General features: G+C 42.7%; 1 protein-coding gene across 1 annotated transcript in view; it reads right to left on the bottom strand.

Moving 5' to 3' along the window:
* Nucleotides 1–14,196, bottom strand: part of MMP14 (matrix metallopeptidase 14) — a gene marked incomplete at both ends in the record, with an annotated part of 40,871 nt that overhangs the window by 7,638 nt on the left and 19,037 nt on the right. The window contains 3 exons of the mRNA XM_082299484.1: nt 3,583–3,721; nt 9,919–10,061; nt 12,424–12,585. Coding sequence (XP_082155610.1) covers nt 3,583–3,721; nt 9,919–10,061; nt 12,424–12,585 — 444 coding nt within the window. The remainder of the gene's footprint in view (nt 1–3,582; nt 3,722–9,918; nt 10,062–12,423; nt 12,586–14,196) is intronic.

Raw genomic sequence — 14,196 nt, 5'->3', positions numbered from 1 at the left:
AATAAATCCCAATTAAATCCCAGTAAAATCCCAATAAATCCCAATAAATCCCAATAAATCCCAATAAAATCAATTAAATCCCATTAAAATCCCAATAAATCCCAATTAAATCCCAATAAAATCCCAATAAATCCCAATCAATCCCAATAAATCCCAATTAAATCCCATTAAACCCCAATAAATCCCAATAAATCCCAATAAATCCAATAAAATCCCAATAAATCCCAATCAATCCCAATAAAACCCCAATAAATCCCAATAAATCCGAATAAAATCCCAATAAAATCCCAATAAATCCCAATCAATCCCAATTAAATCCCAATAAACCCCAATAAATCCCAATTAAATCCCAATAAATCCCAATAAAATCCCAATAAAACCCAATAAATCCCAATAAACCCCAATAAATCCCCATAAATCCCAATAAATCCCAATAAATCCAATAAAACCCTAATAAACCCCAATTAATCCCAATAAACCCCAATAAATCCCAATTAAATCCCAATAAAATCCCAATCAATCCCAATAAATCCCAATAAACCCCAATAAACCCCAATAAATCCCAATAAATCCCAATAAATTCCAATAAAATCCCAATAAATCCCAATAAAATCAATTAAATCCCATTAAAATCCCAAGAAATCCCAATAAATCCCAATAAAACCCCAATAAATCCCAAGAAAACCCCAAGAAATCCCAATAAATCCAAATAAATCCCAATAAATCCCAATAAATCCAATAAAATCCCAATAAATCCCAATAAAACCCCAATCAATCCCAATAAAATCCCAATAAAATCCCAATCAAATCCCAATAAATCCCAATAAAATCAATTAAATCCCATTAAAACCCCAATAAATCCCAATAAATCCCAATCAATCCCAATAAATCCCAATAAATCCCAATAAATCCCAATAAATCCCAATAAATCCCAATCAATCCCAATAAATCCCAATAAAATCCCAATAAAATCCCAATAAATCCCAATAAAATCAATTAAATCTCAATTAAATCTCAATAAATCCCAATAAATCCAATAAAATCCCAATAAATCCCAATAAACCCCAATAAATCCCAATAAATCCCAATAAACCCCAAGAAATCCCAAGAAATCCCAATCAATCCCAATAAAACCCCAATAAACCCCAATAAATCCCAATAAACCCCAATAAATCCCAATAAATCCCATTAAACCCCAATAAATCCCAATAAATCCCAATAAACCCCAAAAAATCCCAATAAAATCCATTAAATCCCAAGAAATCCCAAGAAATCCCAATAAAATCCCAATAAATCCCAATAAACCCCAATAAATCCCAATAAAATCCCAATCTATTCCAATAAATCCAATAAATCCCAATAAATCCCAATAAACCCCAATAAATCCCAATAAAATCCCAATCAATCCAAATCAATCCCAATAAACCCCAATAAATCCCAATAAATCCCAATAAATCCCAATAAAATCCCAATAAACCCCAATAAACCCCAATAAATCCCAATAAATCCCAATAAAATCCCAACAAATCCCAATAAATTCCAATAAATCCAATAAATCCCAATAAAATCCCAATCAATCCCAATAAATCCCAATAAACCCCAATAAATCCCAATAAACCCCAATTAAATCCCAATAAACCCCAATAAATCCCAATAAATCCCAATAAATCCCAATAAATCCCAATAAAATCCCAATCAATCCCAATAAAATCAATTAAATCTCAATTAAATCTCAATAAAATCCCAATAAATCCAATAAAATCCCAATAAATCCCAATAAAATCAATTAAATCCCATTAAAACCCCAAGAAATCCCAATAAATCCCAAGAAAACCCCAAGAAATCCCAATAAATCCAAATAAATCCAAATAAATCCCAATAAATCCAATAAAATCCCAAGAAATCCCAATAAATCCCAATAAATCCCAATAAATCCCAATAAATCCCAATAAAATCCCAATCAATCCCAATAAATCCCAATTAAATCCCAATAAAATCCCAATAAAATCCCAATAAATCCCAATAAAATCCCAATAAATCCCAATAAATCCCAATTAAATCCCAGTTAAATCCCAATAAATCCCAATAAATCCCAATAAATCCCAATAAATCCCAATTAAATCCCAATAAACCCCAATAAATCCCAATAAATCCCAATAAAATCAATTAAATCCCAATAAATCCCAATGAAATCAAATCCCAATAAAATCCCAATAAATCCCAATAAATCCCAATAAATCCCAATAAATCCCAATAAATCCAATAAAATCCCAATAAATCCAAATAAATCCCAATAAACCCCAATAAATCCAAATAAATCCCAATAAATCCCAATAAACCCCAATAAATCCAAATAAATCCCAATAAACCCCAATAAATCCAAATAAATCCCAATAAAATCCCAAGAAAACCCCAATAAATCCCAATAAATCCCAATAAAACATCAATAAAATCCCAATAAATCCCAATCAATCCCAATAAACCCCAATAAATCACAATAAATCCTAATAAATTCCAATAAATCCCAATAAATCCAAATAAATCCCAATAAATCCCAATAAAATCCCAATAAATCCCAATAAAATCAATTAAATCTCAATAAAATCCCAATAAAACCCCAATAAATTCCAATAAATCCCAATGAAATCAAATCCCAATAAAACCCCAATAAATCTTAATAAATCCCAATAAAATCAAAATAAATCCAATAAAATCAATTAACTCTCAATAAAATCCCAATCTATCCCAATAAACCCCAATAAACCCCAATAAATCCCAATAAATCCAATTAAACCCCAATTAAATCCCAATAAAATCCCAATAAAATCCCAACAAATCCCAATAAACCCCAATAAATCCTAATAAATCCAAATAAACCCCAATAAATCCCAATAAATCCCAATAAAATCAATTAAATCTCAATTAAATCTCAATAAATCCCAATAAATCCAATAAAATCCCAATAAATCCAATAAATCCCAATAAATCCCAATAAAATCAATTAAATCCCATTAAAACCCCAATAAATCCCAATAAATCCCAATCAATCCCAGTAAATCCCAATAAAATCCCAATAAAACCCCAATAAATCCCAATAAATCCCAATAAATCCCAATAAACCCCAATAAATCCAAATAAATCCAAATAAACCCCAATAAATCCCAATAAATCCCAATAAAATCCCAATTAAATCCCAATAAAATCCCAATCAATCCCAATGAATCCCAATAAACCCCAATAAATCCCGATAAATCCCAATAAATCCCAATTAAATCCCAATAAACCCCAATAAATCCCAATAAATCCCAATAAAATCAATTAAATCCCAATAAAATCCCAATAAATCACAATAAATCCCAAGAAAACCCCAATAAATCCCAATAAACCCCAATAAATCCCAATAAATCCCAATAAAATCCCAATAAATCCCAATAAACCCCAATAAAATCCCAATAAACCCCAATAAATCCCAATAAACCCCAATAAATCCCAATAAAACCCCAACAAATCCCAATTAAATCCCAAGAATTCCGGATCGACCCCGCCCAAAATTCCCGGAATTCCCCGGAATTCCGGGGCCACCTTTGAAGAAGACGAATTTGCCGTCGCTCCTCTCGTAGGCGGCGTCGATGCCCGCGGGGAGCCCGGCCCAGAAGTGCCCGATGGGGAGGGGGTACCCGGGCATCACCCGACCCCCCCGGAGCCGCCAGAACCAGCGCTCCTGGCGGGAGAAAATTTGGGGTGAATTCCCGGGAAAAAAGGCAAAAAAAACGCGGGGGAAATCCGTTGGGAAACGGCGGAAAAACGGCGAAAATCGAGGGGTGGGAAGAGTGAGGGGAAACGGGGAAAAATGGGGGGGAAAAGGGGGAAAAAGGGGATTGGGGGAAGTTGAGGGGTGGGGGGGAGAGGGGGAGGGGATTCCCAAATAAAGAAATGGGGGGAAAATGGGGAAATTTGGGTCAGAAATGGTGAAAATTGGGGGAATTGACCAAAAATGGTGAAAATTGAATGAAAAATGGGGAAAATTGAGCCAAAAATGGGGAGAAATTGAACGAAAAATTGGGAAAAATGGGAAAATCTGGGGATGTCCAGGGGAGGGTGGGGGAGAGGGGGAGGGGATTCCCAAATAAAAAATGGGGGGGAAATGGGGAAAATTGGGTCAGAAATGGTGAAAATTGGGGGAATTGACCAAAAATGGGGAAAATTGAATGAAAAATGGTGGAAATTGAGCCAAAAATTGGGGAAAAAATGGGGAAAAAATGGGAAAATTTGGGGATGTCCAGGGGAGGGTGGGGGGAGAGGGGGAGGGGATTCCCAAATAAAAAATGGGGGAAAAATGGGGAAAATTGGGTCAGAAATGGTGAAAATTGGGGGAATTGACCAAAAATGGGGAAAATTGAATGAAAAATGGGGGAAAAGTGAACGAAAAATGGGGAAAAAATGGGGAAAATTTGGGGATGTCCAGGGGAGGGTGGAGGGAGAGGGGGAGGGGATTCCCAAATAAGAAATGGGGGAAAAATGGGGAAATTTGGATCAGAAATGGTGAAAATTGGGGGAATTGACCAAAAATGGGGAAAATTGAATGAAAAATGGGGGAAAAGTGAACGAAAAATGGGGAAAAAATGGGGAAAAATTGGGGATGTCCAGGGGAGGCTGGGGGGAGAGGGGGAGGGGATTCCCAAATAAAGAAATGGGGGGAAATGGGGGAAATCGATCAAAAATGGTGAAAATTGGGGGGAATTGACCAAAAATGGGGGAAATTGAATGAAAAATGGGGAAAATTGAACGAAAAATGGGGAAAAATTGGGGATGTCCAGGGGAGGGTGGAGGGAGAGGGGGAGGGGATTCCCAAAAAAAAAATGGAGGGAAAATGGGGAAAATTTGGGTCAGAAATGGTGAAAATTGGGGGAATTGACCAAAAATGGGGAAAATTGAATGAAAAATGGGGAAAATTGAACGAAAAATGGGGAAAAAATGGGGAAAAATTGGGGATGTCCAGGGGAGGGTGGAGGGAGAGGGGGAGGGGATTCCCAAAAAAAAAATGGAGGGAAAATGGGGAAAATTGGGTCAGAAATGGTGAAAATTGGGGGAATTGACCAAAAATGGGGAAAATTGAATGAAAAATGGAGGAAATTGAGCCAAAAATTGGGGAAAAAATGGGGAAAAATTGGGGATGTCCAGGGGAGGGTGGGGGGAGAGGGGGAGGGGATTCCCAAAAAAAAAAATGGGGGAAAAATGGGGAAAATTGGGTCAGAAATGGTGAAAATTGGGGGGAATTGACCAAAAATGGGGAAAATTGAATGAAAAATGGGGGGAAATTGAGCAAAAAATGGGGAAAAAATGGGAAAAATTGGGGATGTCCAGGGGAGGCTGGGGGGAGAGGGGGAGGGGATTCCCAAATAAAAAATGGGGGAAAAATGGGGAAAATTGGGTCAGAAATGGTGAAAATTGGGGGAATTGACCAAAAATGGGGAAAATTGAATGAAAAATGGGGAAAATTGAACGAAAAATGGGGAAAAATTGGGAAAATTTGGGGATGTCCAGGGGAGGGTGGGGGGAGAGGGGGAGGGGATTCACAAAAAAAAAATGGAGGGAAAATGGGGAAAATTGGGTCAGAAATGGTGAAAATTGGGGGAATTGACCAAAAATGGTGAAAATTGAATGAAAAATGGGGGGAAATTGAGCAAAAAATGGGGAAAAAATGGGAAAAATTGGGGATGTCCAGGGGAGGCTGGGGGGAGAGGGGGAGGGGATTCCCCAAAAAAAAGGGGGAAAAAGGGGGAAAATTTGGGTCAGAAATGGTGAAAATTGGGGGAATTGACCAAAAATGGGGGAAATTGAATGAAAAATGGTGGAAATTGAGCCAAAAATTGGGGAAAAAATGGGGAAAAAATGGGAAAAATTGGGGATGTCCAGGGGAGGCTGGGGGGAGAGGGGGAGGGGATTCCCAAAAAAAAAATGGGGGGGAAATTTGGGTCAGAAATGGTGAAAATTGGGGGAATTGACCAAAAATGGGGAAAATTGAACTAAAAATGGGGGAAAATTGAACGAAAAATTGGGAAAAAATGGGAAAATTTGGGGATGTCCAGGGGAGGGTGGGGGGAGAGGGGGAGGGGATTCCCAAATAAAAAATGGGGGAAAAATGGGGAAAATTGGGTCAGAAATGGTGAAAATTGGGGGAATTGACCAAAAATGGGGAAAATTGAATGAAAAATGGGGAAAATTGAACGAAAATTGGGGGAAAAAACGGGAAAAATTGGGAAAAATTGGGGATGTCCAGGGGAGGGTGGGGGGAGAGGGGGAGGGGATTCCCAAATAAAAAAATGGAGGGAAAATGGGGAAATTTGGGTCAGAAATGGTGAAAATTGGGGGAATTGACCAAAAATGGGGAAAATTGAATGAAAAATGGGGGGAAATTGAGCAAAAAATGGGGAAAAAATGGGAAAAATTGGGGATGTCCAGGGGAGGGTGGGGGGAGAGGGGGAGGGGATTCCCCCAAAAAAATGGGAAAAAAATGGGGAAAATTTGGGTCAGAAATGGTGAAAATTGGGGGAATTGACCAAAAATGGGGAAAATTGAATGAAAAATGGGGAAAATTGAGCCAAAAATTGGGGAAAAAATGGGGAAAAAATGGGAAAAATTGGGGATGTCCAGGGGAGGGTGGGGGGAGAGGGGGAGGGGATTCCCAAATAAAAAAATGGAGGGAAAATGGGGAAAATTGGGTCAGAAATGGTGAAAATTGGGGGAATTGACCAAAAATGGGGAAAATTGAATGAAAAATGGGGAAAAGTGAATGAAAAATGGGGAAAAAATGGGGAAAAATTGGGAAAAATTGGGGATGTCCAGGGGAGGGTGGGGGGAGAGGGGGAGGGGATTCCCAAATAAAAAATGGGGGGAAAATGGTGAAATTTGGGTCAGAAATGGTGAAAATTGGGGGAATTGACCAAAAATGGTGGAAATTGAATGAAAAATGGGGAAAAAATGGGGAAAAATTGGGAAAATCTGGGGATGTCCAGGGGAGGGTGGGGGCAGAGGGGGAGGGGATTCCCAAATAAAAAAATGGGGGGAAAATGGGGGAAATCGATCAAAAATGGTGAAAATTGGGGGGAATTGACCAAAAATGGGGGAAATTGAATGAAAAATGGGGAAAATTGAACGAAAAATGGGGAAAAATTGGGAAAAATTGGGGATGTCCAGGGGAGGGTGGGGGGAGAGGGGGAGGGGATTCCCAAAAAAAAATTGGAGGGAAAATGGGGAAAATTGGGTCAGAAATGGTGAAAATTGGGGGGAATTGACCAAAAATGGGGAAAATTGAATGAAAAATGGTGGAAATTGAGCCAAAAATTGGGGAAAAAATGGGGAAAAATTGGGAAAAATTGGGGATGTCCAGGGGAGGGTGGGGGGAGAGGGGGAGGGGATTCCCAAAAAAAAAATGGAGGGAAAATGGGGAAATTTGGGTCAGAAATGGTGAAAATTGGGGGAATTGACCAAAAATGGGGAAAATTGAATGAAAAATGGTGGAAATTGAGCCAAAAATTGGGGAAAAAATGGGGAAAAAATGGGAAAATTTGGGGATGTCCAGGGGAGGGTGGGGGGAGAGGGGGAGGGGATTCCCAAATAAGAAATGGGGGAAAAATGGGGAAAATTGGGTCAGAAATGGTGAAAATTGGGAAAAAAATCGACCAAAAAATGGGGAAAAATGGGGAAGAATTGGGGAAAAAATGGGAAAAATTCCCAAAAAGTTCCCCAAAAATTGCGAAAAATCCCCCAAAATGTCAGGATCCTCCAAGCCCTCAACCCCCCCAACCAAAATGCCCCAAAACCCTCTGAAAATAACCCAAAAAAAGGTCCTGAAAGGGCACAGGAACCCTTCCAAAGGTCCTGGACGGTCACCAAAAAATCGGAATAAAAGGTAAAAAAAAAAGCGAGAAAAATTGAAAAAAATTCCGAAAATTCCACAAAAAATCCCGATAATTCCAGAAAGTTCCCCAAAACTCCAAATCCTGCAACTCCCACCTTCCTGGAAGGTCACCAAAAAAAGTCAGCGAAAAATGCAGGAAAAAAAGCAAAAAAATCAAAAGAATTCCTGAAAAATTAAAAAAAAAATCCCAAAAATTCCCTGAAAACTCTGCAAAATTCCCTAAAATTCCCCAAAACTCCAAATCCTGCAAATTCTGCCCCCAACCCGGCCCCAAAGGTCCTGGAAGGTCACAAAACAAAAAAAAAAGAAGAAGAAAAATGCAAAAAAAAAGCAAAAAAAAATTGAAAACATTCCCCAAAAATTCCTGAAAAATTCCAAAAAAAAAACCCCTAAAATTCCCAAGAAAATTCCCTAAAATCCCCTAAACTCCAAATCCTGCAATCCTCACCTCCAAACTGTCCCAAAAGGTCCTGGAAGGTAAAAAAAAAAAAATTGAAGAAAAATACAAAAAAAAGCAAAAAAATTCGGAAAAATTCCCAAAAAAGTACAAAAAAATTTTTAAAAAGATGCCAAAAATTCCCCAAAAAATCCCCAAAATTCCCTAAAATTCTCCAAAACTCCAAATCCCTCAAGTCCCGCCAACAACTGTCCCAAAAGGTCCTGGAAGGTCACAAAAAAAAAAAAAAATCAGAGAAAAATGAAAAAAAAAAGCAAAAAAAAATCGAAAAAATTCCCCAAAATTCCCAAAATTTCCCCAAAAAATCCCAAAATTCCCAGAAACTCGCCCAAAATTCCCTAAAATTCCCATAACTCCAAATCCTGCACCTCCCCCTTCCAAGCTGTCCCAAAAGGTCCTGGAAGGTCAGTAAAACAACAACAAAAAATCCGAGAAAAATTTTTAAAAAACGCAAAAAAAATCAAAAAAATTCCTGAAAATTCCCAAAATTCCCCCAAAAAATCCCAAGAATTCCCAGAAACTCGCCCCAAATTCCCTAAAATTCCCACAACTCCAAATCCTGCACCTCCCCCTTCCAAGCTGTCCCAAAAGGTCCTGGAAGGTCAGTAAAACAACAACAAAAAATCCGAGAAAAATTTAAAAAAACGCAAAAAAAATCGAAAAAATTCCCGAAAATCCCCCAAAATTTCCCAAAAAAATCCCAAGAATTCCCAGAAACTCGCCCAAAATTCCCTAAAATTCCCACAACTCCAAATCCTGCACCTCCCCCTTCCAAGCTGTCCCAAAAGGTCCTGGAAGGTCAGTAAAACAACAACAAAAAATCCGAGAAAAATTTTTAAAAAACGCAAAAAAAATCGAAAAAATTCCCAAAAAATTCCCAAAAAATTCCCAAAAAAATCCCAAGAATTCCCAGAAACTCGCCCAAAATTCCCTAAAATTCCCATAACTCCAAATCCTGCACCTCCCCCTTCCAAGCTGTCCCAAAAGGTCCTGGAAGGTCAGTAAAACAACAACAAAAAATCCGAGAAAAATTTTTTTAAAAATGCAAAAAAAATCGAAAAATTTCCCAAAAAAATCCCAAAATTTCCCCAAAAAATCCCAAGAATTCCCAGAAACTCGCCCAAAATTCCCTAAAATTCCCATAACTCCAAATCCTGCACCTCCCCCTTCCAAGCTGTCCCAAAAGGTCCTGGAAGGTCAGTAAAACAACAACAAAAAATCCGAGAAAAATTTAAAAAAAATCGAAAAAAAATCGAAAAAATTCCCAAAAAATTCCCAAAAAATTCCCAAAAAATCCCAAAAATTCCCAGAAACTCGCCCAAAATTCCCTAAAATTCCCATAACTCCAAATCCTGCACCTCCCCCTTCCAAGCTGTCCCAAAAGGTCCTGGAAGGTCAGTAAAACAACAGCAAAAAATCCGAGAAAAATTTTTTAAAAATGCAAAAAAAATCGAAAAAATTCCCAAAAAATTCCCAAAAAATTCCCAAAAAATTCCCAAATGATCCCCGGAATTCCCGGAAAAAGCCCGGAATGCCGCACCTTGAAGACGAACATCTCCCCCCGCAGCATGGCCACCGTGTCGAAGCCGCCGTCGCAGATCCGGGGGCCGTAGGGGGGGCCCGGGGGGGGGAGGGGCGGGGTCCGCGGGGTGGGGGAGGGGCGGGTGGGGCCCGAGCTGGAGCCTGGGGGGGGGAAATTCCAAAAAATCCGTCAGGAATTTGGGGGGAATTTGGGGGATTTGGGGGAATTTGGGGGGATTTGGGGGGGATTTGGGGAATTTTGGGGGGAATTGGGAGGGAATTTTGGGAATTTGGGGAGGATTTGGGGGGGAATTGGGGGAATTTGGGGGGGATTTTGGGGGGAATTTTGGGAATTTGGGGGGGTTGGGGGGATTTGGGGGGAATTTGGGGGGAATTTTGGGAATTTGGGGAGGATTTGGGGGGGATTTGGGGGGGATTTGGGGAATTTTGGGGGGAATTGGGGGGGATTTGGGGGGATTTGGGGGAAATTGGGGGATTTGGGGGGGATTTTGGGGGGAATTTTGGGAATTTGGGGGGATATGGGGGGAATTGGGGGGAATTTGGGGGGGATTTGGGGAATTTGGGGGGGGTTTGGGGGGAATTTGGGGAATTTCGGCGGGAATTGGGGGGATTTTGGGGGGATTTGGGGGAAATTGGGGAATTTCGGGGGAAAATTGGGGGGAATTGGGGGGAATTGGGGGGGATTTGGGAGGAATTTTGGGAATTTGGGGGGATTTGGGGGGAAATTGGGGGATTTGGGGGGATTTGGGAGGAATTTTGGGAATTTGGGGAGGATTTGGGGGGGTTTTGGGGGGGATTTGGGGAATTTCGGGGGATTTGGGGGGAAATTGGAGGATTTGGGGGGGATTTTGGGGGAAATTGGGGGATTTGGGGGGGATTTTGGGGGGAATTTTGAGAATTTGGGGGGAAATTGGGGAATTTCGGGGGAAAATTGGGGGGAATTTGGGGGGGATTTGGGGGGGATTTTGGGAATTTCGGGGAGTTTGAAGGGAATTTGGGGGGATTTGGGGGGAATTTTGAGAATTTGGGGGGATTTGGGGGAAATTGGGGGATTTCGGGGGAAAAATGGGGGGATTGGGGGGGATTTGGGGGAAATTTTGGGGAATTTGGGGGGATTGGGGGGGTTTGGGGTGGATTTTAGGGAATTTTGGGGGGAATTTTGGGAATTTTGGGGGGGATGTAGGGATTTTTGGGTGGATTTTTGGGAATTTGGGGGGGATTTGGGGGAAATTTTGGGGAATTTGGGGGGATTGGGGGGGGTTGGGGTGGATTTTAGGGAATTTGGGGGAGTTGGGGGGTTTGGGGTGGATTTTAGGGAATTTTGGGGGGGATTTGGGGGAAATTTGGGAGATTTGGGGGAATTTGGGGGGGATTTGGGTGGAATTGGAGCTGATTTTGGGGTGAAATTTGGGGGGAATTTGGAGCAATTTTGGGGTAATTTTGGAGCCAAATTTGGGGGGAATTTGGGCCAATCTGGAGCCGATTTTGGGGCGATTTCGGGTCAATTTTTAGGCCAATTTTGGGCCCATTTTGAGTCGATTTTGGGGGAGGAATTTGGGCCGATTTGGAGTCAATTTTGGGGCAAAATTTTGCGGGATTTTGAACCAAATTTTGGGTTGATTTTGAGGCAATTTTGGGTCGATTTTTGGAGCCAATTTGGGGCCGATTTTTGGGGCGATTTGAGGGGAATTTGGGCCAATTTGGGGCCATTTTTGTGCAGTTTGGGGCCGGTTTGGGGGAGGTTTTCTCGCAATGATTTGGGCGAATTTTTGGGTGATTTTGAACAATTTTGGGGCGATTTGGGGAAATTGGAGCCAATTCCAGGACAATTTGGGGGAGAAGTTCAGGAGAAATTTGGGCCAATTTTAAGGTAAATTTGGGGGATTTTGAACCAAATTTTGGGGTGATTTTGAGGCAATTTTGGGTCTATTTTCAGAGGGAGTTTGGGCCAATTTGGGGCCAATTTTTTGGGGCAATTTGGGGGGAATTTGAGCCAATTTTGGGCCACTTTTGGAGCGATTTCGGAGCCAATTTCAGGGCCGTTTTGGGGCCGTTTTGAGGAGAATTTGGGCCAATTTTGGGGCCATTTTGGTGCAGTTTGGGGCTGCTCTGGGGGCAGAGTTCTCACAACGATTTGGGCGAATTTTGGGGCGATTTCGAGCCAATTTCGGAACAATTTTGGGGGGAAGCTCAGGGGGGAATTCGGGCCAATTTTGGGTTAAATTTGGGGGAAATCAAACCAACTTTTTTGGGGATTTTGAGGCCATTTTGGGCCCGTTTCCACAGGGAATTTGGGCCAATTTGGGGCCACTTTTGGAGCGATTTTGGGGCCACTTTTGGAGCGATTTTGGGGCCAATTTCGGAGCGATTTTGGGGCCAATTTCGGAGCGATTTTGGGCCGATTTCACCCCGATTTCGTCGATTTTTGGGCGCGGCCGCCTCCGATGTGGGGGTTTTGGGGCGTGGCCCCCCCGAGTTCGGGTCCTGGCAGGGGAACGGTCACCGTAGAGCTGCTGGATGCCGCGCCGGTCGTCGTCGGGCAGCTCGAAGGCCTCGGTGTCCATCCATTGGTAGAAGGGCGCCATGATGGCCGAGGGGTCGCTGGAATGTTCCAGGCCCAGGGCGTGGCCCAGCTCGTGCACGGCCACCAGGAAGAGGTCGTTCCCTGCGGGGGGAGGGGTGGAGGAGACCCTTGGAGGGTGTGGAAGGGCAATGGAAGAGCCTCAAGGTCATGGAAAGTCAATGGAAGAGCCCCGAGGTCATGGAAGGTCAATGGAGACCCTTGGAGGGTGTGGAAGGGCAATGGAAGAGCCCCAAGGTCATGGAAGGTCAATGGAGACCTTTGGAGGTCATGGAAGGTCAATGGAAGAGCCCCAAGGTCATGGAAGGTCAATGGAGACCTTTGGAGGTCATGGAAGGTCAATGGAAGAGCCCCAAGGTCATGGAAGGTCAATGGAGACCTTTGGAGGTCATGGGAGGTCAATGGAAGAGCCCCAAGATCATGGGAGGTCAATGGAGACCTTTGGAGGTCATGGAAGGTCAATGGGGACCCTTGGAGGTCATGGAAGGTCAATAGAAGGTCAATGGAAGAGCCCCAAGGTCATGGAAGGTCAATGGAAGGTCCTCAAGGTCATGGAAGGTCAATGGAAGGACAATGGAAGAGCACCAAGGTCATGGAAGGTCAATGGAAGGGCTTCAAGGGCATGGAAGGCCAATGGAGACCCTTGGAGGTCATGGGAGGTCAATGGGAGAGCCCCAAGGTCATGGAAGGTCAATGGAAGGTTTTCAAGGTCATGGAAGGTCAATGGAAAAGCCCCAAGGTCATGGAAGGTCAATGGGAGAGCCCCAAGGTCATTAAAGGTCAATGGAAGGTTCTCAAGGTCATGGAAGGTCAGTGGAAGAGCCTCAAGGTCATGGAAAGTCAATGGGGACCCTTGGAGGTCATGGGAGGTCAATGGAAGAGCCCCAAGGTCATGGAAGGTCAATGGAAGGTCAGTGGAAGAGCCCCAAGGTCATGGGAGGTCAATGGAAGGTTCTCAAGGTCATGGAAGGTCAATGGAAGGTCAATGGAAGAGCCCCAAGGTCATGGAAGGTCAATGGCGACCTTTGGAGGTCATGGAAGTCAACGGAAGAGCCCCAAGGTCATGGAAGGTCAATGGAAGGTCAGTGGAAGAGCCCCAAGGTCATGGGAGGTCAATGGAAGGTCAATGGAATAGCCCCAAGGTCATGGAAGGTCAATAGAAGGTTCTCAAGGTCAAAGGAAGAGCCCCAAGGTCATGGAAGGGCAATGGGGACCCTTGGAGGTCATTGGAGGGCAACGGAAGAGCCCCAAGGTCATGGAAGGTCAATAGAAGGTTCTCAAGGTCATGGATGGTCAATGGAAGAGCCCCGAGGTCATGGGGGGTCATTGGAAGAGCCCCGAGGTCATGGAAGGTCAATGGAGACCCTCGGAGGTCATGGAAGGTCATGGAATGTCATGGAAGAGCCCCAAGGTCATGGAAGGTCAATGGAAGGGCTCCAAGGTCATGGAAGGTCAATGGGGACCCTTGGAGGTCATGGAAGGTCAATGGAAGAGCCCCAAGATCATGGGAGGTCAATGGAGACCCTCAAGGTCATGGAAGGTCAAAGGAAGAGCCCCAAGGTCATGGAAGGTCAATGGGGACCCTTGGAGGTCATGGAAGGTCAATGGAAGAGCCCCAAGGTCATGGAAGGTCAATGGAAGAGCCCCAAGGTCATGGAAGGTCAATGGAGACCTTTGGAGGTCATGGGAGGTCAA

Source organism: Coloeus monedula (assembly GCF_965178545.1).
Source record: "Coloeus monedula genome assembly, chromosome: 32".
Classification (NCBI taxonomy): domain Eukaryota; kingdom Metazoa; phylum Chordata; class Aves; order Passeriformes; family Corvidae; genus Coloeus; species Coloeus monedula.
The sequence above is the reverse complement of the archived record's forward strand: the minus strand, read 5'-3'. Positions and strand labels throughout refer to the sequence as shown.